At 36.2% G+C, this 24959-nt stretch overlaps 1 protein-coding gene across 2 annotated transcripts in view; it reads left to right on the top strand.

The window, feature by feature from the left end:
• Positions 1–24959, top strand: part of CCDC141 (coiled-coil domain containing 141) — a 110426-nt gene that overhangs the window by 911 nt on the left and 84556 nt on the right. For both annotated transcript variants that reach the window (XM_075512156.1, XM_075512155.1), the window contains exons 2-3: positions 5340–5572; positions 7219–7341. In XM_075512156.1, coding sequence (XP_075368271.1) covers positions 5471–5572; positions 7219–7341 — 225 coding nt within the window. In that variant the 5' untranslated portion in view covers positions 5340–5470. The remainder of the gene's footprint in view (positions 1–5339; positions 5573–7218; positions 7342–24959) is intronic.

Consider the following 24959-nt stretch of genomic DNA (forward strand, 5'->3'; position numbering starts at 1 on the left):
GGTTACGTTTAACAAGGAAAGGAGGTTCTTTCTGAAAGCACTAATATTTTAACGCATTCTCAGAACAAGAAATTTGTTTTGCTGCAGGAGTTCTTGAGTGGATATCCAAACACCTCAGTTTTCTATGCTGCCTATCTTGAGTCATGTGCTAAGATAAGAAGAAAGCAGATCAGATGAGCAGGTTACCACCAAGCTTGCTTTATTATTTCTGTATATTTGAAAACAATCAGGGCGATTGTACACTCTTCAGGAATTCAAGTAGCATGATGCCTAGTGAATAAAAGTGTAAGCAGTCCCTATGTTGTGTCAGCATTCCTCTTTACCCTGTATATAAGCCAAGTAAAGAACAGGAAGACAATTTTTTAATTAACAGAAGCTAGAAAGAATGGTCTTTGTTTATATAACATTTAGAAGCTGGAGTTCTAAATTTAAAGGCTATATGAGCTTTCTTAAAATAAGAGCGGAGGCTGAAGTGATATAACATGTGCTTGTAAGCCCTAGTTAAATTTGGTGGATCTCTTCTATCATTTAATAAATAGTAGGGATTTAGGTACTATTTTGACAAGTGCTAGGTACAAATAGCATGTATATTTTGTGGAAATCCTCTAGGATCCACAAAGAGGGATATAGGGAAGAGAATGCTTTGGGATGAAAGAGGGGGACATGAAAAATTAATGACCAGCAGACTGAAATGTATCAGTTGTCAATGCTTCCCAGGTCTGTTTACAGTATGGGGTTTTTAAAATGTTGTTTTCCTTGGAAGCAAACAAATAGTGATTTTGCTCTTACCATTGCACTGAATTAGCAATGTTAAACTGTCTGCCATTTTCTGGATCTCCAATTCACTGTTGATTTTACAGTTAGCAGTGTGTTTTGGTTTTTTTTTCCTTTCACAGAGACATACTTAGTGTGACAAGGGTGAACCAGGATACCTTTGCTTTTGGTCTTTGCTTCGTGTGATGATGCTTTTTGGGTAGCTTTTTCTCTTCACGCTATTTTCTTAGGGTGGTATAAAGTGTCTTCAGGACTGGTGATGAAGGAGCAAGCATAGAGGGAGGTTTGTTAGGGTGATGCACAGGAAGAATGGGAAGATACAAGCTATAATGCTTCATTATACTTGTATGTTTTTAAGTAAAACGAATCTGGGAACTATCGAACAATAATCCAGGCAACACGGACCATGGTTCGTTCTTACCATTTTTTGCTGGGAGGGGGAGCGGGGTGTCTTTTACCCCTTGGGCACTCTTTCACAGCTGTTTCCTGGTCCTTTACTGGGACTTCTGTGCCTTCTCTTTCCGTGGTGGCAAAGACAGCACAACCACCTTTTTGGGGCCACCAGGGTCCCGGGCTATTTTAGGGCTGCCTTTTCTTAAGCTCATGGACTCTTAAGCTGACAGGGAAATGGCTTCCAGCTGTGCTTCAGCTGTTACTTACCTGAAGTTAATCTCTTTTACCCTGGCTGGCGTTTTCCCCTCCCTCTTGCAGGTAATAACAACCTTGCTTTTGGGAGTGGGGAGAGTTTCCTCCCCTCTTGGTGCACCTGCCCTGCCTCAGTAACTTTGGCAGCAGAAACTCCTCACTGTGGTGAGGGGAGCGGGGCCAGGCCGGGCCGCCCTTCGCCCCTGGGTGGTGTGGGGGTCGTGGGAGGACAGACTTCCCTCAGCTGTGGCTCGTGTCCGAATCTCACAGCCCTGCTGGGGGCCGCGGAGTAGCTTGCACCAGTCCTTGCTCTGCCTCTGGGTGCTGGGAAGTCAGTTTGTGCCTGGCCCCCACTTGTCCTGCCTCTCTGGCCCTGAGCAAAAGTGTAATGTCTGTAAGTGCCAGAAAACAGTTTACTTCTGTCATCTGGCAGCCTTCATAGTGTGGTTCTCTGCAAGAAACACTTCTTTCTCATTAAGTGTTAAGAAAGAGATGGTACAAGTGACTGTTCCCCACGTGCCATTCATGTACGTTTTGACCTCTGGGAGGAGGCGTCCCTGTTTCCCGCCTTCCTCCCCTGACTGCTACTGCTGCCGGGATGGTTTTTATCATACTTGGTTTTGGCTTTTAGGAATGACAAAACTTGGTTAAGATTTCAACCATAGTTTTAGGATGACATAGTTTGTCATCCTAAAAACTTACTCAACCAGTGTAGGGTAAAGAGGAGCCTCTTCCAGGAGAAATACCTACCTCCTGCTCAACCTTCACCCTTGTACGTGACCTCCATGGCTGCACAATCCCCTCTTTATAAACCTGGGGAGACCTGCAGACTGCTTTCATGCCCTCATGCCGTCATTCCTAATGATACCTGAAAATGGTGCCTTACTCAAAAGGTAAGATGGTAGGAGCAAGCAAAAAGCAGCAACCACAGACTTGGAGAGGTCTGCCATCTTTGTCCTTCATTCAGGCAGCGCTGCCAGGGGGAAGCAGTGTTTATGTACCTTTTTCCAAACCACATGAAACCCATCAGCTTGAGGGATGCTTCCTTCCCTTGTTGTCCTTCCCTCCCTTGCTGTGTACGCCTGTTCTCCCAGGCATGAGACGAGGAAAGAAAAGGAGACTCATTACATTTACAACCCACTCAAAGTGAAGGACCTCATGTCTTTGAGGCTGCAGGGAGTGAACTTTGTCTCTCCCAGAGGCATTTTCATAGTGCACTGGCAGCTCCAAAGCTCTGAACAAAAAGTGACTTATCTCCAAGAAAGATAGGCCCTTTTCCTATGCATAACTGTCGAAACTGTGCTTAGCACACTTCCCTTGCCACACATGAGAAAAAGCTGTTGAAAAGACACACTCCGTGTTGAAAATGAAATGAGTTTTATCACGTTTACCTCTCAAATCCTTTTTACATCCAGTTGTTACAGATAATACCTGACATTGTTTACATTAGAGAGACTTGATCGTTTTTTCTGTTTTCCTGAGATTGTTTCCTTTGTTCCTTTGTTCAGTTTCATTGTTTCTTGTGGACAGCTGGTGCATGCTAGTTTCCTCTTGTCATTCTTACTCCCGTCTTTCTCACAGCAGTAGCAAAGGGAAAATATTTCTCTCTGCTGACACAGATAGCCTGCCTGTTTCTGGCTTCTAGCAGGATTTTTGTTTGTTTGTTTCAGACAGCGGAAGAGATGACAGGTGAGTAAACAAGACCGAGAAAGGCATGCTTGTTAAATTTTGTTTCCCATTTTGTTTCCCTGGACACAGCTGAAATGGATCATCATGCAATGCCAAAATCCTCAGCTTTTTCTCCCAGGGTTGTGCTCGAAGATCTTTTCTGATTCCTTGCTACCTTTTCTCTGCCTGCTACTCCGACATTTCCCTGTCTCTATCTTGTATGCTTAGCATAAGCCAAATAAATACAATATCCATGCATTTGTTATCAGACGCTTTGAATCACTTGACTCAGCTGCTGCCAAACTTGCTTATGGTCAGCTTCTTGAGTGTGGTGTTTTTCCATGATTTCCAGCTGTCAGCACTATGAAAAATGATTCCTCATTTAACCTGAGTGAAAACCAGCTCTTATGTCTGGCTACCCTAGTGAGATGATGGATTGGCCCAATTTATGCCATGAAAAAGTACCCTTAAAATGTGCTTCTGAGAGAACAAAAACTCAAGGACACACTTTGACATAGTACCAAAATTGGTTTGTAACTCCTTTTATAGGACTAACAAGAGGTCAGGCTGTTTTTTTCCAATCAGTTTTTCCAGCAGTCAGGTCCGGTTTGTTCTCAGTCCTGCCTGCAGGGTGAAAAATCCAAAGTCTCTTGTCTTCTGGAATATTCTTTGGAAATCTTGAGTATTTAGCAAGTTTTTACACCAGATCTATCTTCTCCAAACCAAAATAGGGCGCGCTATTCTGTTTCAGTTTTGAGGTTTTCTTCAGGACTTCTACCCTCCAGTTTTTGTGTGGCTATTAAATTTCAAACATTTTGTTCTGCCATACCTATTACACGAATACCCACATGAGTCCCATGAATATCCATATAATATGGATTTCAGCGGCAGGCGTCTGTGGGCCTCTCACAGGTGTTACAAGGAGTTTCATAAAACTATGTGATATTTGTTCTCTTCTTGGCAGCTTGAGGGTTCATGGTTGTGTTTTGGCACAAGGCATGCGAAAATTGTTGTTTTGATTTGCCAAGCCCGTTTAGTTCAGCACAAACCACTACAAGGCGCTTCTGGATACCCCATTTGAAACTCGTGGTTTGAAGATGGCAATCAGATTGAGATTCTAATCTGCTAACAATTGGAGGGGGAGGGGAATGAACAAAAAAAAACCAAAACATCCCAGACCTTGACACATCCGTTCAAATTCCCTGTGACTACCCTAAGTTTCTTCCAGTCCAAAATATTTTAGAGTTTACTTCCAGATCTTGGTTTCATTGCAGATGTGTCTGTTCTAGTTTGCAATTAGCAAATCTAGTTTATATTAAAATGTATCTAAATGTTACATATCTTTAAAAAAATCGAGCAAGCAGATGCTTAGAGGAGAGTTATGCGTGTAGTTTCTTGGGTGGAATTGTGTTTCCAGAGTGACCTGCAAGCCTAAACACCAGTGTCTCTTTCTCAGCTGTTCTGTGGAAGGAAACCTAGCAGCTGCTGTCATGTACTGTAGGCTACTTGTGGCATGCTCTGGGCTTCTGGCAATATAATTAATATGCCAAACCAATACTGTGATTTAAATGTGTCTATTAATTTCCCTGCACTGAATAAAAAACTTCAGTGGAGTTCAAAAAATTATTAGAGAGATCTTCCTTATGCTCATTTAGACCAAAATGAAGACTATAGAAACAACTTACGATTAAATTGAAAAGCAGGTAAATTATGTTAATCTCAGGCAGGAGTAAAATACTCCTTAAGAATTCACACAAAGTACTTGCTTTCCTTCTCTGGTTGTTATGGTCACAATACTCTTAAGTATTTTGGATTAAAAATCCCCTATCTGTTTTGATTTAGCATCTGACTTATATACCCGTGTTCATCCTGTTTAAGTACTTTGACTCAGCAGAATAATTATGTTAAGCAAATATATTCAGTAACTAGTAAACGAGAAAATATTTTAGTTGTAGAATGTGAAAATGTAGATTGTATATTTGCATGTTTTGAAACCTCAAAATACAACTTTACTTGTCTGTAAAGACTCAATAGTAAAACTTTTTCTAGCTGTTTTAATTTGAGAATCTTTTTTCCTTTGGTTAGCCAGTGTCACGTGATGTTCATGGAAGAAACCCTTCACACTTCAGATGGTGACAAAAAAGAACAGGCAGCTTAATGCTACCAAACTAGGGGTGTGTCAAATCTCTCTCAAGAATGATAAACTCAATGGACTTGTCTATTTTTAACCTCCTGTTCTTTCCTTTTGGCAGACTAATCAGTGTTAGCTGAGCTGTTTCACTGAATGAATCCAAGCAACTCTGTTGCTTTCTGAAATGAACAGTGGACCTTGCAAGAGCGTTTCAAGCCTGCTTTAATGTATGAAGTCGCATTTTGAAACACCATGTCAAATGAAGCCACTTCAGAGCAGAAGCTTTCTACAACAACAGTCAGTTCAGTTGCTGTTCAGGCTGGGGATGCCAGTATTGTTATAGCTGTACTTAAGGTAAGGCAGCAACTGCTAGCGTGTCTGTTCTTGGCTTTCTGCTATTCAGTGATTACTTCTTTTAAATGTTCTGTGCAAATGAATAGTTAACATAAAACGATAAGGCAAGGTAATTTAATCAGTTAATATCTAGTAGAGCTTCCTTGGAAGTTAACACTTATTTCTGTTCACAATTTCTCTTTGTGGTGTTTTTTTTTTTTTTTAATAGAATAAATAATTTGGCCAAAACATGTAGGCTCTTAGAGGCAAGGAATTCCTCTTATTCTGTTTAAAAAGTAAGAGGTAAATGCAGAGTGCCATGAAAATGTGTTAATGAGCATGATGTTACCTTTAATCATAGTTGAGACTCCTCAAGAGTTAATTTAAACTATACTCAGCAATCATTTTACATAATTAGTAATCTACCAACTTCATAAATGCAGATTGTGTGTCTTTTTTGAAGCATTTGCTGGGGAAAAAAAAAGCCTAAATCTGATAATGAGTAGTTATTTTTGAAAGCAGGGAATTCATATTCCCATGTGTTTTAGTAGAAGCCCTTGTCTATATACAATTGTGCTTATAAGTACCTAAAGGCCTGTTCTGTGAGTTGGAATCTGCACCTACAGCTTGCACAAAATTTGGCATGGGGAGTAAAGCTGAATGTCTAGGTACTGAATCGCAGTTGGAATTTATTGGCAGTTTGATTCTTCATTCTCCAAGCAGCTTGGAAAACACGCTAGCCTAAGCCACTAGAGTTTGTCTGTAATGCAGAATAAAGGATAATGAGTTGGGCTGTCACCGAATTAGGGTGATTATTCAGGACGGGGTTATCTCAGTTGTGCCGGTGGGAAGGTTCTCTCCTTCTCTCCAATCAGTTCTCACCTTTCCTGGGAGACTCTGCTGCAGCAGGGGAGTGATTTTGTTGCAAGGAGGCTTAAGCTTAAGGTGAATACCTTTATCTTTCCCTTGTGTGCTGTGGGAACCATGCTAGCCTCCAGTGACATCATTGCTTCGCTCCTTATCACTATCCTCTCTGAGTTACGCTTCTCAGACTGTAGCAGTTCTGCAACACAGTGAGGAGAGAATTGGCTATGCTTTGAGTTGCTCTCAAGCTTCCTTTCTTTGTGTATCCTTCAGGATACAATGGGAGATTGCTGTTTGGGTTCCTATTCCAAAGGCTATTAAGTGTCCCTGCTGCTAGTTGTGCAATTTCTCTCTATATATATTCAGTATACAGGTATGTTGCATCTGCGTGGTAGAAATAAGATTTAGGGTTATGGTTTTTGCATCTGCTGTAATGCATTTGTACCTTCCACCCACCCCACCCACCCACCGAGTTTCCTTAACTATCTATGCAATCTTCAGCTGAAAGGGGAGATGAGTCGCAGAAACATTTTTGGCTCATTGTGGTAATCTTACTCTTCACAGGCAAAACCAAAATCACAGTAGCTATTGGATAAGACTGGAGTCTGGGATTTTGATACCTGTTTCAAATGAAGTGAAGTTTATATTGTATCCTCTGTGTCTTCATTCTGCAATTGAATGCAGGTTTATGCATCCCTGTGCTCCTATGACCATGGAAAATGTGTGACCTGAGAGTCTGTGTGTGTAAATAAATGAAGGAAAGCTTGTGTTTTCTGAAGGATGTAATGGTTTACTTATTACAGTGTGGAAAATGGGTGAAGCTTCAGCTGGCTGAATCAACACCAAATTTATTAGAAATTGGCAGCAATCAAGATGAGACTAAAAAACTACTGCAAGATCATGAATTCCTCCTAGCTAAACTTAAGGTAAGATGTGATAAGACCACTCAAAAATACATCTAGTGATTATAGTTCAGGTACAACAGTTGACATACCTGCCTGGGCCTCCTGTTGCAATGTGGTTGTTAGGTTACACTCCACACAGAAAAAAGTATGTTCAGCCTTTGTCAGTGTAGCAGATCGAAGTTAGCCCTCTGCACTGGAAAAATATGCTCAGTGTTAATCACTATTTTCTGACAACAGCAGTAAAGTTGCACTGTTTTTTCCACTTTATACGTTACCGTCAAGTCAAGTGAAAAATTCCTATAGCCCTCAGTAACTGCTAAATATAACGGAATGTCAATTTTTTTTTCTCCAATGTTATAAAAAGTTTGATTAGATTATAACAGCTGTAAACACAAGCAAGCTCTTTGTAAGTGTGAAATAGATATTCCAGGCACGTTTTTACAGATTATTCATTAATGTAAGTTATGGTAAGAAAGATATTGTAACATTAAATATTGCTTGTCTTGAGCTAGGAAGATTTTAGCTAAGTAATAAACTTAAAAATCAGATTTTAGCATTCTTGAGAGCAGATTATAACAACAGTGGCATTTGGACACAGAGTGACATACTTGTATGAAAAAGCTGAATTATTTTAAATGTGGATGTTTGACACTGAGAAGAGTCTAAAGGCACCGAAGAAGAAAATTTGTTTCATGTTTTGATAGGGCAGATTGACTCTATATCTGTAGACAACTAAATTCCTCTAAAATCTTGGAGCAGTGCACAGCAATTTAACTTGATAGATTCCATCTATTTTCTTTTTTTTGACATTACATAAAATTCAGATCTGAAAGAGCAAACATGATCTGGATAGGATCAAGTACACTTGATTTAATAATAGTGACTATGTGCTTCTCCAGTCATTATAAATCTCAAACATGAGGTAATTTAATACAGTATATAAAGAATGTAATCTAATATGGTGCATAGTGTGGATTTTGAATAGTATGAAGAATAGCATTAAAAAAAACCCCCAAACCAACCAAACAAAAAAACAAAAAACCCCCACAAAACAAAAAACCAAACCAACCCCATACCAAAATACCACCCAAAAACCAGAGAGGGTGGTTCTGCTATTGACTTACACAATGCCTCATCTTTATTGCCATCAGTGCTACACTCAGGCATTCTTGGAACAAACTGCTGTATCCTGTTTGAACAATTCAGAATTAGCTGAGTTCTTACACACTGACAACAGGAAGAAGCTTGAGTTTTGTCTCCTAATTGTCAAAAATAAATTTTAAAGAGTGGAAAAAGAAAACATAATTCCAATCTTTAAAAGAAAAACAAACGTTCAAATAACATTTTACCATCAAGTCAAACCTTAGTGTTGTATATTTATATTAAATGTTGTTTGCTAAGGGGAAGAAAATAATATAAATATTGTTCTAAGAGAGACCTTGTAGGTGTTACTGAAAACTTGTAAGGACATGAACAAGGATGGTAAAACAATGAAGTCCCCTCCGTAGACTCCAACTTAAAATCATTGTATGAAAGAAAACAGAAAGAAAGAAAAAAAAAGCTGTGATAGATGAACTCTCTAGATGCATCCCCAAGCTTCTATTCCATTTTTGTTTTAAAATCTTTAAACTAAAATTAAGTTTTGATATGTTTCTTTTCATTAAAAAATTACTTAAATACTGAAAAAATTAAATAATCCAAAAGCATTTCATGCTCTCTGATGCTCATTCAAATGTTTGACTTTCTATTCCTATTAGTCTAGATGCATGGAACCTTAAGTTAGATGCATGGAACCTTAAGTTTGTTTTTCATTTAGCAGCATTTACCTTTTCTGCTCACAAGAAACAGTAAAATAATCACAAATATTTTAGTTAATATTGATGAAAATTCTAAAATTTTTCACTCCTATTTGTGAGGCCTTGTGACTGATTGCTTGAACCCAGATGACTGATCCTCATTTGGAGCCCCAAAGCTTAATAGATTATATCAGATCAGAAAATTTATTAGCATAAACTGTTAAAGAATGCTTATAATCCAAATATATCAGGAACAAATACTTGTTATTTCACGTTTTATACCTGCAGTCCTTGCAAAATTCAGCATTGATTAATGAATGTTCTATAAAAGGATTAAGTTCAAAATGACTATTTTTTTCCTCAGTAATTTAAGAGCTGCAATAATACAGACGGCAATGTCATTATAATTTGTACTGACTGTGCATTTCTCAGAGATGACCCTTTCTATCTTATAGTAAGCTGTTAACACTTCTCAGTAATTATTCACTCTTAAGTTACTAAATCCACTCATGAAAAGTTTTTACAAGAATGATTCTCCGTCTTTGAAGTATTGATTATAGTAATTTTTTCCACTTAACATTTGTTCATGAATTATGCATTAGTTATGTGAAAATGGATAAAGAGGTAGTAATGTTTCAGTCTTCAACATTTATGGACATAAAGATTTAGTTACTTATGAGAGGATAAAAAAGAATTTAGAAATGTGAGCAGGAGAGGGGTTGAAAGGATGACACAATTGCAGTTGTTAGACGGTCCCTGTTTTGACGGCAGCCAGTATATGCAATTCTATTTCATCTTTGACCCTTAGTGAGCAACATAATTTTGTAAATTTTAACAATAATTAATGATACAAATACATGAACATTCTCCCAGCTGCAGTCCAGTGCAGTTTTTAGTTCTTCCATATTGGCTACAAGTTATTATTTTCATTGACTATCTTGTTCCAAGTGACTCTATCAATGATAGTCTATGGCAGTTTATAATGTATGTATTTTTGCTCTTAATTAGATCTTGGCATTTGGAATGCATTTTAAGCAGTCTAAAAAAAGGTGAAGATGAAGCTAAGGCCTTGTGCTCAAGTAAAACTTATTCCAGTTATGTGGCAACATTGTGACATTTTATCTCAGGTTTACATATCTTTTTAAAACATTTATATGCAACTGTAGTAATGATAATACAGCATATAGCAAATCAGAAATATCTTGTTAGAACAGCACATTTATGAAAATGAAGGTTTGCATAAAATAAATTATGAATATCCATCGAAAAAGATATTTTAATTCAAAATAGTGTATTTATTACGCTTAATATTTATATTGATGATGATCTGAATTTCTTCAATGATTAAACTTGTATGAATTTGAAAAGTTGCTAAATGCCATATTAGCTTCATTTTTTTATCAGTCTAACTTTTCAAAGTAAGAAGATTAGAAAGTTACATTATAGCAAGAGGAAAAAAAGTTTATTTTTTTCCTGCGGTGCTTCATTAAAAAGAAGGGAGGATGGAATCCTTATGTTTTTTAATTTTAGAGCTAGAAATGGTATACAAGTAAAAAACAGTATAATTAAGAATTTCTCCACTTGGATCCCCAGGAAATGGATACAATTTTGTATATTGTGGAATTTTTCAGTCACCTGAATTTAAAGTACAACAGTGAGGCAGCTTTGAATTGTTTTTCTATTTCTCTTTTATTGCTGTATTAAAGAAAATGCAAAATAAATCATGTCTCCTGACAGATGCCAATACTGGATACACATATACTTAACTCTGCTGATTAGTTCAATTCAAAGTTAAGAATTTGTGCAGGACAGGCAAAAATTTCTGAACCAGCAATGATTTGAATGTGAAACTAGCCCTGCTTAAGGGAAGAGTTAGATGATTTATTAATCACTGAACACATCTTTGGAATTGGTGCTGAAGAACCTATGGACTTTTAGAAGATAATTTATGGAATAGTTGACCATGCTGGCATAATCCCATGTTATTTTGCAAACTCATTCTGTGTTTTGATCATCCTTTTGCTTTTTATCTTCATTATTCCCATCCCAATATATGTAAGTTATAACCAAAACATTCAGGCCAAATTCTTTCATCGACTTCATACGTTGAGGATTCATGCGTGTAACTAAGGACAAAATATGGCACAGTGACCAGTGATCAGTTTATAGTCCTTATGATGCTAGAGGAAAAGGAATGTAATCCAGCTCACTATTCCAGGGAATTGTTTTTTGATTTAGCAATGTTAACAGGAGTTAAAAAAACCTAAACAACCAGTTTGACACTCAGTAAGGCAAATAGTACTTTAAAGGGTAATAGGAACAGACCTGTTGAATGAGAAAGCAGTAATTTTTAGAACATTTCTTTACTGCTTTTAATGTTCAGAATTATTGTGATAAAAACTGATATGTGCACTTTAGGGCATTAGGAAAAAACATACCGAAAATAGCTTCCCTTGATAGAATGTACTCTATTATACTCATTACTGATTTACATTTGTTCCATTGAATTTGGGAACTGGGAACACCCTACTATTTTAATAAAAAGCAGAACACAACTTTTGAAAAGGTGCCCATTTCAAATGTTTATGGATTAGGAAACAGACATGTTATTGTTAATAGAGTTGAAAGAATAAATGCTGAACAGCAAATGGTAAAATTGAGACCAAACAAAAAACATGTATGTGATGTTTACAACATCTAGTTAAAATTCCTTCCAGTGCTCTTGAAATTTCATTTATATGTATAATATTCATGTCCTTTATAGCAGAAATTATTCTATTTCTTTTTGTTAAATTGTCATACTGACTACTAGTAGCCCAGAAGATCAATGAAACTTGTTTAGCAACAGTATTTTAAGAGGTAAACTATAGTTCAGTTTCTTAATTTTGTTCAATGATGCCTAATTGATCAGGAAAATTTGTATATGCTTGTCACTTGTTCTAGGCAAACTTACACATTTGTTTTCCTTTGGACATAAATTTGGTGTTTGTAAGTGTTAAAGAATTACATATTCATTTATAATTGATGAATTCATTTGGCAGGTCTAGATGCTGCCAACACGTATATGTACTCATTGTTGCAGGTTCCATGAACTGAAATAAAATGTTTCTTTTGAACTTGGTTAAGAATTAAACATAAATGTTTTCAGGTTTGCATCATAACCCTTTCTCTTTGTGATTTGACCCTTCAGTAGTCTCAACTAATATGTTCTGATTCTAAACTAATATATTCTCTCTCTGTTTTGTTAAATTAGACCGTATCAGCAGTAACGGTTTTGTTGAAAACATCAACTTCTGTGATTTCATGCAGGTCTCCTTCCCAACATTTGCTTCATCCTTGTTTAGATGATCTTCAGCAGGTTTATATGTTCTGGAAATTTAAATATATGTGTGTATATATATGTTTTGATATCCCATTATTTACAATTTAAAAAAAAAAAATGTGAGAAGAATCAAACCAGAAAAACTTGAGACACAAAGCTTCCAGGAGGTAAAATGGTATTGATTGCAATGTGCATACACACTTCTCTGCCTTTCTTCTGTTCTCCAGAATTCACTCATTTCCAACAGAAGCCCTATCTGGACATAACATGCTGTCTTAGTGTTTGAATCTCCCAATATTAATACTTTCCGGATCATTTAAGAAAAAAAAAAAAAACCCACTCTGTGTGTGTGTGTTGCTGTGCTTTTGGCTATGACAATGTTAAAATCTCCACTAAGACAAACAGCAGCATTCTTGGTTTGCTTCCAAAGTTCTGTTTTTTATCATGAAAGAGACTGTGGCAGAACCGCTACAAAACAGAAATAAATCTAGCCTATAAACTTAAGTTTAAAACCAACACTGTTGTTAATTTGACTCATGAACCTGAAGATTGCTCCTAATTATTTTATTTACTTCAATTCACAGAGCATAAATTGCAAAATAGTAATTTATATGCTAATATCAAAGAGAAACAAATTAGAAAATTACATTCTTCAAAAAGTGATAATATAATATGCTCATTTTTTGCATTTGATACCTTTTAAATGTGTCTTTCAGTTATTTCAAGTAAAAATATTTTCATAATGCTTATTTTTCAGTAAATTTGTTAGGGTAGAAATGATTTGTTAATATCTTCTGAATTATTTACAATTAATTATTGAGGTGCTCAATGGTACAATTAGCAGCAAAGTTCAGCTGCATTTTCATCATAAAGCAGAGCTGATTTTTGCAAGTGATTTGAAAAAAAAAGAAAAAAGGGAAAAGGTAAGATTTAATAAATAATTTTTTCAATGCTAGTTCAGCTCCCTCACCAGTTTCAATATTTGCATAAACAAAATTCCCACCGAAATAGTATTTGTCTCAAAATAGTTTTATGACTACTTTCTGGTCTTCAAGTTAATAACTATTTGTGTTGTATAATTTCAGCACTACCTATAAACAAAGATTAATTTTAGCAGCATCTCAGTGAGGAGGATAGTTTACACCTCTGAAAATTCCAAGTTACAATATTCACTGTAAGAATCTGAAGCTGAACCTTTATACTGTGTAAAATATGAGCTAAGGTGTGAAATTTGGCCCAAAATACTAATTAAAAGAAATACAGGGAAGGAAGAAGGAAAGAAACCAGTGAGCAGGATCAGGGTTTAAAGATAAACTAGGTATAATTCCATAATTATGAGAGAAATGTGTGATCCAGTCAGCTACGCATGCAAATCTGTTCAAACGCTTTGACGAGCCCTACCTGTTTTTCAGGAAATAACAATGACAGACAGAAATAGATGGAAAAAGAAACAAAAGGCAGAGAGTTTTTCAAAGTTCTCTCCTTCCAGAGCAATCCAATATCCGGTTCAGATGAGAATATTGCTTATTGGGAGCAAGCTGATTGTGAACCTCATCATGAAATGGTGAACCTGAAATGAACCTGATCATGAAAGGAAGAGTGTCAGGAGGAAGCAGATGAACTTCAGTAGTATAATAACAGAAATATTATAAAGTTCAACAATGCAAATATAAGGTTGTGCAGTTAAAGTGAATAGCAAGAATTTCTGTTGCGGCCTTAAGTTTAATACTTGATTGTGGAACAGCTATTAACCACCATGGCTGTGGAAACAGTCTAGGATCCGATACTTGCAACTATTCTGAAGAGAATTGGGAAGTATGAGTGGAAATTTAGTATTCTGGTCATCTATACTGAAAAAAGTTGATATCAGACTGAAGGTAGGTGCCTAGTAGGGATAGCAAAAGGAAGAGTGTCATCTTAGAGTGAACTAAGAAAATGTTTTGTCTGGATTAGTAGAAAGACTGAGATTCTCATAAATATATTGCATGGGTAAACACCACAGGAGAGCAACTGCTTAAGTTGAAGGCCACTGCTGGCATAGGAATATATGTAGCACATGGAGATCATTGAAAGAGGTAGGCTGGAAAAAGTTTCTAACTGTCAAAGCAATGTCCCAAAACAGATTTTCAATGGGAATAAAAGGGGCAAAAATCCTAGGTGATTGTGACTGGCAATAAGAAACATTTGTGAAAAGGACTATCTGAAATTATTGTTTCTAAGACCCAGGGGCCTGAACTTGACAACCCAGGTGTTGTGTAATCTTAACAGAGGATGAAAATCCATGGATTTTTGTTTTATTGAAGCTCTTCACTTCTGAGATCTTGATTGTGCTATAGCTAATAATTTAAATCTCTGTTGTTTGTGTTGACATAAACTACTGAAGATTGTGAATTTTAGTTATAAATTAGATTGATTCAGGAGGTCCTGCCTGTTTAAGAAGAAATATTGGATAATATTTCAGAGGGAAAAGCATATTTTATGATGACTGGATTCAGGAAGCAAAAGGTAAAAACTTCACTAACATGCAGTTTTTGGTTTTTTGAGATGCAAATCAGTAAAGAAGTTCAGGAAGAGTGAAATCAATTCTACCTATGAAATTATGACTGTACCTAAAATATTTGCATTTTTCATTTTTAAAATAATTTGAGAATTTTTTTAACATGAACAGGGATATGTTCTTTTTGTAATGAGACTTGTAGAATTAAGTTTTGCAGATGTCTGCCACTTACGAAAACTAAGAGTGAAAGTGCAGAATTTGACCTATTTTTAATTGATATATTTTCATCTAATACTCTTTGTTTCAGTTCTATGATATGCTAATTATAATTCTGTGGTATGCTATATTTGCATTCCTAATTTTAGCTAGGCCTAGAGTATAAAATTATAGTAACTTTGTACAAAAATACAGTGGCTCCAGTGTTCCTTAGTACTGCAGTAACTAAACAAATATGTAAACAGTATACTAAATTATGTATATTCTTAATCACGGTTACATTTCTTACTGTGGTAAAACTACCAAGATTGCAAACACAAACGCTCAGAACTGAAGAAGGGACAATTTTCATTCCATGCTCCCTCAGTCCACAGGGTCTTCCAGCCTCTGAAGACCCTTGCTGCAGATTGTGCATGCTAGAGCTCCTCAGCAAAACTTGTACCTTGTAGTGATGTATTCTTCCTTCCACTTATTTTTAGAAATGATCAATTTTTATGTTTCAGTTGAAACTTTCCAGAAAAACCTAGTAAAGCACAGATCCTGTTACATGAAGTTTCATTCTGCTTTGGCAAATTCACAAGCAACAGAGTCTTATAATGAAAGAGAACCATAATTTTAAGCATTGCAGTCTGCATTAGGATTCCATGATCTAATGCTAAGATATCATGACTTTGAATTTTTCCTTCAAGCAAACATACCAACACCACCAGAAGGGGTCTATAGAGCTGTGTTTTACTGTAACTTTATTGCACTTGTAAGTCAGCCTTTCTCTAAACCCTGTCTTCATAAATCTCGTCTTTTCGTTTAGTTTTGTCTTGATGTTAGCAGCTCCATGTGGCTTTTTGGGTTGCAACATACTGTATGCTACCCGCTCTAGGCCTCTAGGAAGTTTAAGTCCTATCTGTATCTGCTCCTTATTTTCCTCAGGAGTTTGCCAGTCTCTGACAGTGCTTCAAGCTGCCTGATTGCTAGGTATCTTCCTCTGTCTGCTTTGCTTTGCACTCCAGAAGCTTTCTGAGTACATGGTAAGAATGTCCTTAAATGTGTACTCTAGAAGGCCAAATTTTGTTTCCCTCCGGAGAGGGAGGGATTCTCAATGTACAACAATCAGGAAAGGCAAAAGCCAATTTTCCCCTCTCTTTCCATGCTCTTTTAACTGAACATAAAGTACCAAAATGGGCTGTGAACAAATTAATACAAAAGCTATACTATCCATCACAGCTTACATAAAAAGATGTTTCTAGACCTTCAGCTATTCACATTCTGTCTTTGCTACAATATCAGGCCCAAATGTGCCCTGAAAATGAGTGGGGGGAACAGTTCTGTGGCCGCATTACCAGACAGTGAGTATGCATGCCACGGGCCTGGGATTGTACCCCTGTTAGTTTCCTCTCAGTAAATCTTAACCAGAACATTGTTCCCTTTAAGCCACCAATATTCTATTTTGGTATAGTGAATACAGTGGTGTGGAAGTGGAAAGGAAAAATACCATCTCGCATAGAAATTGAAATTGGCCTGTAGTTTTTAAAACAATGCTTTTCTGACATGGTTTTACTGAGACCCACAGAAGTTGCATGTTTGTACAAACTCCTTTTTGACTGTATGCTAGGCATTCCTTATATTGTCAAGATTAATGCCAGCTCCTCAGAGCCCAGAGAGTACCATTCTGGGTTTTTGTGTTCACAGGGAGTGAAAGTTCATAAAAAACCCCCAAATAGTATATGAAGTGAAAAGTACTCTGGACATGTTCATATCACATAATTATTAATTTGAGAAATAACAGCACCACATACTCAGAGCTGGATGTGTTCCTTTTCTTTCCCCCATTCAAACTGGAAAAATAAAACAAACACAAAACCGGACTTTTCCAGGAAACAATATCCTTCCAAATATGTTTATGTTCCATCGAAACAATGAATACATTTTTGATGTATTTATTGAGAAATCATGCCAAAACAGAAAAGTGAAACATCCGATTCCAAAAATGTTTGAAATAAAGTTAAGGCTTTACTGGAAAGCTCTATTAAGTTAATTCAATTAAAAAATAACCTCATCAAAAGTCAGGTTTCTGTGAAATATTTTGCTTTCCATGAGTCATCATTTTTTGATGGAAATACACTTTTTTCCTCTTACTAAGTTTGCTTCTAGGACAAGAGACACAAGTTGGAAAAAGGAAATTCCAATTAGATATTAGGAAAAAAAGTTTGATCATGAAGGTGGTTAAATTCTGGAAGTGGTTGCCCAGAGAAGTTCTGGAATTTCCATTGTGGGAGATGTTTAAGACTTCACAGGATAAGTCCTAAATAACGTGAGGAAGGGGTTGGACAGATGACCTGCAGAGTCCCTTCTAACCTAATTTATTCTATGATTAACCTAAATTATTCTATGATTCTGTGTTGATAAAAAGTTCATATTTCAAAGATGAAGAGTATAAAAACAGTAATACCAGTCTACTCCATTTAAAAATAAACTATTCCCATATGTAGTATATAGAAACTAAAATAGTTGATAAATATTTGAAAAGTTCACAGTAACTAATGGCTTTGACAGTTGTGGAAAGAATAATTTCAAAGTCATGGCAATAAAACCTTAATATCACTCTGAAGACCATCTTATGTATTTGAACTATTCCTCAACAAAGTAAAGGTTCCTGTAAAATATTTCTCCTTTTATTTATTTTTTTACTAGTCTGTCTTCTCAAAATGCAACTGTGTTCTGTTGCTGGGGTAACAGACAAAATGGCAACTGTTTTGTTACTATAGTAGATTTTTGTAGTATTACAGGAGCTATTATTTAAAAAAAATAAAATACACAGCTGTTTTAAATGTGTGAACCATTTTCAATAGACATTAAAGAAAAAATTAATATTAAGTCTGTATTTTAAAATTGCCATGAATCAGTTATGAAAACTAAAAGCTTATTACACATGAACAATTTTCTAATTCTTTTCTGTAACTTTATGCACACCACTTATGCATTTCATTAAATATGGCAGTTTAGTTTGCTTTAACTTTCACATTTTGTGTGGTTGGGTTTGAATTCATGACACAGTAATTGAATAAAAAAAATAATTTCATGAAGCATGACTGATAGTTTTCGAAAGTTATCCCAGTTTGCTCTGTGTCTTAAGAATTATGTGCCTCACAGCTAACCAGTTACTGGAAAACATAGCATACTGGTCAGGTACAAATGTTAATTAACAACCCGTTCAGAAAAAAGGCTTCTAAAAGAAGGAAATCTACTTCTGGGCCCTATACCAATTTTACAATGTCCATCCTGAGTAGTTAGGAAAGATTTAACACTTGAAATGTCTTTTTAATATGTTGAAGCTGATGTAATATTAGGATAAATGCATGTTTAGTTTTATTTCAAAATATAAAATAGTCAGCTCTTTAAAAAGTCAGACTTTGCCATGGAATTCCAAATGGAGCTACCTCAGATGCCACCTGTTTTGCCACAGTGTATTCAGGACAGCTGTGAAAGTGGTATGACAATTTTGGGGAAATTAAACTGCTGGTGACAAGCAATCTATGTGTGAAGTTCTGAAAAAATTTTACCTTTTTTTTAACATGTCAATATTAAGTCATGACAATTAATTATTTTCATAGATTGATATTAAGATGTTGAATTAGTAAAGAGACTATCAGTATCACAAAGTCATTTAATTCCTGTTATATTGTATTAGTCACAGAGCTGGTCCAGAATGTTAAGAAAATCTCATGCTGGATAATTAATGAATGCCACTACTTTTATAGAGTTGTTGTGCATGCAAGAATTTTATGCCTCAGTAAGAAAGAAACATAATAGTGGCTTCTCTTAGTGCTTTACTTCATCAACTTTTTATTGAGTACTATTAAAATGGCTGTTTTAGAAGTAGCATTTATTTTTTAGATGTATTGATAGTGTTTGACAACTGCTCTCTCAACCCATTCTCTGCCCTTTCATGCCAATGCTATTCACTGACAAAATAAGGTGAAATACTTGTTACTGCACTCAAAATTCTCTGGAAGAAAATACAAGGGTTTCATGCTACATAGGAAATGACACCTCCCTATATACCTTAACTTATAGACGGAGGCTATCAATTAATTGTTTCTCTGTTATGTTAATTGTATTAAACAGAGGCTGTCAATATCTTATCTTGGAGGTGTGGTATTTTAGTGGTACGTGTATGGATACTCAAAAAGATAAAAATGTTTTACAAAGTCTCCTTTTACTTGTTTCATGAACTAGCTTCTCAGTATGTTTATCTTCTGATGATTCAAACATCCATCATGAGTGTTAAAGTGATTTAATTGCTATTACCTGAGTGTGAAAAAATGCTGAGGACCAAATTCAGTTTAGTCTCATAGCTATTCCTGATGAAGTAAATTCAGATCCTGGGTCTTCAATAGCGTGACAGGAGAGGTCAGCAGGACATCATCTTTCCCAGGGCACGTGGGAATCTTCTGAATTTCCTCAGCAGAGTCTACCAACATGGGTCTTCTAAAGCCCAGACACAGTTAAAAGTTATCCTTAGTCCTCTTTCCTTTAAAATAGCCTGTCCAAGGGCAGCATAAATTCCATCTACCTACTGCTGGGGGTTTATTTGTGGGTGGTTGTTTGTTTGTTTGTGTTAGTTTGGTTTTGGTTTTGTTTTTTGTAAGTGCTGGTTGTGGTCTAACACAAAATGAATTTTGTGTTTTCCTGAACTGAGTAATTTTTCAGTAAAACATTAGATAAAGTTAATAAATTTAAGAAATTAACCAGATCACAAGCTGGTTAAATGCTTCAAGGTGCTAGACTGCTCTAGCCTCTTTGGCAGTCAAAGGGGAGACCAAAAGAGCTAAAGCAGCATTGATTTCCTTGCACCCTAAGGATCAATGCTTGCACTTTGGAGTGGAAATAGACTTGTCAAATATTAGGATGTAGAGGCAGGAGAGTGGATTTGCATATGCTAGTAAACATTTCTATTTGGCTGTGTTCTGCAAAATAAAAATTTTGCGGAAATTTGAAAGGCAGTCTGAAAAAAGCCTGTGAGGACCATGGAGCTATACATGCAAACAGTGATTTTCAGCTAACTAATGACCAAATTCCAAATCAGAGATTTCTGTGAATGGTCGCAATAATTATGATGGGAATTTTTTTTTTTTTAAAAAAAAAGTAATTTTTGTTCATCAATTTAATTAGCTAGCATAAGCAATGTTGAATTAAAAGTACTACAGCACCCCATAATGGTTGTGTAGTTGGAGAGATTCACTGACTATCCTCCTAATAAATGCCTGCACGTATTAGAAAAATGATTATTTGTGCAGAGTCTACTACAAGCAGTTTATATGCATAAAAGAGATGCCCAGGAGCAGCCTTCCATGAGCTACCCAAATGACTCTGCCGTTGTTGTTTTAGCGCTGTTTCTGAGTTGCCAGTGCAAGAAGGCAGTGATTTATTCTGCCTGTTCATCCAGTACTCAGTGCTTTTTGAAGCTATTGAAAGTCATATCTAGTGTGAAGTTTTGCCATCTCAAGAAAAGTAGAAATGATCAATGTGTTTTCATTGACCAGGAAGGGTAAAATGCTGCGCACTGCACACCTTTTTTATTATACAGGAAAACTTTATTGGTTTGGGAGAAACTGCTAGATATTTTTAAAGAGCTGTTTAAGTTAAACTCTACATAAAAATACGAGTGAATTGAACATTAGCAGTTTTACTAAAAGGCAGGTTTTTCATATAGCAAAAAGGAAACCAAACCCTATAATGATTACATAAAATTATAGAGTTATAGAAATATACCTTAAAAATGCACTGTTTATTTATTTATTTCATTTTCCCCCACAGCTTTACTTGCTTTGACAGGTTTTAAGTATTTCTTAAACATGCTGTACAAAGGTTAAAGCAAGGCAGTTCCTTGGCCCCAGAGCCAAGAAAGCAGGTTTTTTCTCTTCTATAAATAATACATGCTGCCTGAAAAACATCTCATCAGCTGTGGAATGAGCATAGATTTGGTAAGAACTGCAGTATAATTCTATTTCCTGCACTATATATATTTTGGTTTTTAGCTAAATTGAATTTTAGAACATAAAGTTTATGAATTGAAATTCAAATTGCACTGAAAGCATAAATAAGGAAATCCAGTTACACTTAAATAGAGCAGGATTGGGTCAAGTAAGTATATTAATAATTCTAGCTCTATATGCTACAATTATACTTCTTTAACTATGCCAGTAACTTTAGATATTCTTGTATATTTGCATGTAAGTGATTGTGAGCAATGAACAGTTTTGCAAGCTCAAGACGATGCCAAAACTCTAATTGGATTCAGTACTTAACAATTTCTTCTGTATATAAGTGAATGAAGGTGGGACCATGAAACTATTCAACCGGAAATGATGAGGTAAGGGAGCAATTGATAGGTGTCTGAAGTTAAATAGTATTTGGTACGGTAATGAACAACTTCTGGATACTTTACTGCATATGGGTAATGTAGTAATTGGGTTATTAGAAACCTATGTTGTTTCTGTTTTGAATGTTATATTCTCAGTTCTGAAAGCAGGTCTATCTTATGCCTACAGCTTGTGTAGACACCTGTGAACTAACTTTAAATCAACTAGCTCAGACATAGCTAGCAGTGTAGCAGCAGTAGTATGAACCACAATTACCCACCACTTCCACTAAAATTGTCTGCCAAACTTTACCTGTATACCTTTAGAAACCTTTCTAGGAATCATTCTGTGTCCATCAAGAGCAAAGTTTGTTCATTTGCAGATGGTGCATTGCTTGTGCTCAAAGCCTTATAATGCTTTCTAAAGTTCCAAGCAACCTGTGGTAAGAAGTGGAAAGTTGCAATAGGATTGTTCTCAGATCTTTTTTGAGCTGCACTGCACTAAAGTATTTACAGTGCAGATGGCAGAAATGCTTGGCCCCAGCTTTTAGTGAAGATACAACCTCAGTGAAAGCAGTAAAAACAACTTGAAGTAAATACTGCACTAGCACTGAGTTCTAGGCTACTGACGCTGCACTGCACTGAGTGACTTAAAATTTAAGTGAAGACAGGCGTGTCTTCACCAGCTGCACTCAAAACAGATACCATAGTGTAGACTTACCCATTGCTGAAACAATACTGTTGCAAACTGGCAGCACTGTGGATAAGCATGCTCAAATTGGCAAGGCCAGGAGACAAGATTAAGGAACAGGAGAGGGCTTGATTAAACTAGAGATGGCTGCAGTTACAGTAAATTTAGTGTTAGGGCTTATTATTATTGTTGCAGTAAATACAGTTCTTGCAATATATACTCTTGCATAAAAGTACGATTCTTGCACAGTGCCATGAGTTTCAAACAGTTTATGAATCGTTGTGGTACAATTTTGTCAAACATCTCGCAGCTCTTCCACCTGGTAATTTTTTTATAAAAGATTTTTTGGGAGTAAGCTTTCCAAGTGAAGAGAGGTGTTAATTTCAATTTAATACAATGCAATGAGATCTTGGTAATCTATATTGAGTTTAAAAAAAAAAAGTTTAAAGAAAATCAGCAGAAAATCTTTATGAGCAGTGGTATTCAACATATTGTTAACTCATCACTTTGATCCAGTTTTGTAGTGAGATAATTGGAGGGGAAGCTCTTGCACCTGCTCCAGGTGTTGCTGGCTCAGAAATGCATTTCTTCTGACCCACATTCTCCTGTCAGGCTCCTCTTTCCTCTTTCCTTTTCTCAGCTGGGATTATGTACAGCTGGGGTAAAAGTGAACAGATATTTACCATGCACAGAGAAATGCCATTTTCTATGTACTCCTGACAAGATTTTCCTGTGCTCTAAGCCATTCCAGAATATTTGACTATGGAGCAAGTTTCACTTGACTTTTCAGGCTTGATCAGGCTAGAAGATATTTTTGGGTTTTGTCTTTCTTTATTGCTACATAAACTGGCTTGAGGAGTTTAAAATCCATAAACAGTAGCTTTCCTATTGAAGATTACACTGAAATTAAATACGAAGTTCAGATGCACATACTTCAGTGCAACTTTTTGCAGCTCTACATAAGATTTACCAAGATTTAGAAATACTGTGAAGAGTTCATGCTTTGGTATGCTCCTTGCAGTAGAAAGCATCTATTTTTTTCCCTAAAGACAATCTTAGCTACATAACATTTTATAGATAATGCTGTTGAAATGAGATAATTCTGTAGCAGCAGAGATATACAAATATCTCAGCTTGTTTGAAAGCAACTGTGTAGCCTATAGACAACTAAAAATGCCTAACTATAAATAAGGGGTAAACTGTGTGTGTGTTATAACATGAAATAATTTTAACCTACTAGTTAAAAAAAAAAAATCACATGACCTTTCACATTCTTCAGAACCTTTGGGGGTAAGAATCTGTGATGAAGCACAGCACTCGTAGGAAAGAGGGAAGTAGTTTGGGAAGCTGTAAACTGTCTTTGGGTTATCTCTTGGGTCTACCTTGGGTTGGAACATCTGCTGAACTGACCTTGAACAAACTGCAGAGGGGGCAAAGAAACAGAGGACAAACGGCATTTTCAGTAATTACTACCTCTGAGGCCGAGTGGTGTGCACCTCCACACTGCTTTATGTTTCCGTCTTCACCTGGCAAATGACTGCTTCAAGGAACAATCTCATGGTTTCCCTCTTCACTAGAGCCACTCTTTGCAGGTTGGAAATAAATTGGGGCCTTTCAGGGACTCCAGCTCTCTGCAAGCCTCTTGAAGCGGCTGGAAAGTGAGGGGACGAGAATCTCATCTGTGGTATCAATTGTTAAAACTGTGTGTTTGGTTTATCCCTTGCCTCTTGAGGGTAGGTAGCTGCCCAGAGAAGCAAGTATCCTCACCAGTTTCCAGACTTCTCACCAAATTTTAGAACAATCCAAATGATGAAAATTTTAACACTGCATAAAAGTGAGTTGACATTTAGTACTTGAACTCTAACATGAACTTGCACTTCCTACTAAAAGATTGTACAAGTGAATCAAAATCAAATAATCAAAAAGCCACATTAAGGTAATTTGTTGTAGGACATAGCCCTAAATTTTAGGTCTATTTTAAAACAAACTTTAAGACATAAGAGCTACTTCCCAGTGTTGGGTGATAAATGACAAGAATGGAGAATGACCGAGTCTGCACATGAAATCTTTGTTTGTTATTTTGTCTTCCCTTTCATGGTCTCTTCATATGCCTTCATTTATCAGTACTTAAGCTATTGAAGAAATGAATGAAATCCATACACCTTATTTTCTATTTTTATAGCTTTTAAAAAATTCATATCTTATTTCCTGGTTCATGATTCTTCTAGAATATTCTTTTTCTAAATGTAGAATAGTGTTAGTGTTGAATTTGGGTCTTGAGTGCTATCACTTTGAGTAAGCTGAGCTGTTAGGAAAGAGTGAAACATTTTTGTGTGTCCTGCAGACAAGCAGAGCTCTAGGCATTTCATGTTCTGTTATCATATATAGTTAGAAAATATTGATTATTTTGATGAACTTGGACAGAGAACAAAGCAGTGTGGCATGGTAAATTAGTAATAAATTTCTCTATTATATGTCTGAAAAGCTAGTCAAATTATCCTTGACTGTGTCTTCATGGTAAAAAACCCATTGTTTTACACTGTGCTTTTATTGGGGTAGCCTTTTAAAATCCTCTTGCAAGCAGTCTGGCTGTGTTTTCAAAATAGATTTTAAGAATCAATATCTAGGTCTGTTTTGAAGGAATGTAAGTGTCATATCCTGCCTTTATGTTGTCTGTGAAATGTAATGAATGATAACAGGAACAGCTGGCATTAGAAATAAATTAGAAGACTAAAATATATCTATTGACTCTATAGACT

Source organism: Mycteria americana, chromosome 9 (assembly GCF_035582795.1).
Source record: "Mycteria americana isolate JAX WOST 10 ecotype Jacksonville Zoo and Gardens chromosome 9, USCA_MyAme_1.0, whole genome shotgun sequence".
In the NCBI taxonomy this organism is placed as follows: domain Eukaryota; kingdom Metazoa; phylum Chordata; class Aves; order Ciconiiformes; family Ciconiidae; genus Mycteria; species Mycteria americana.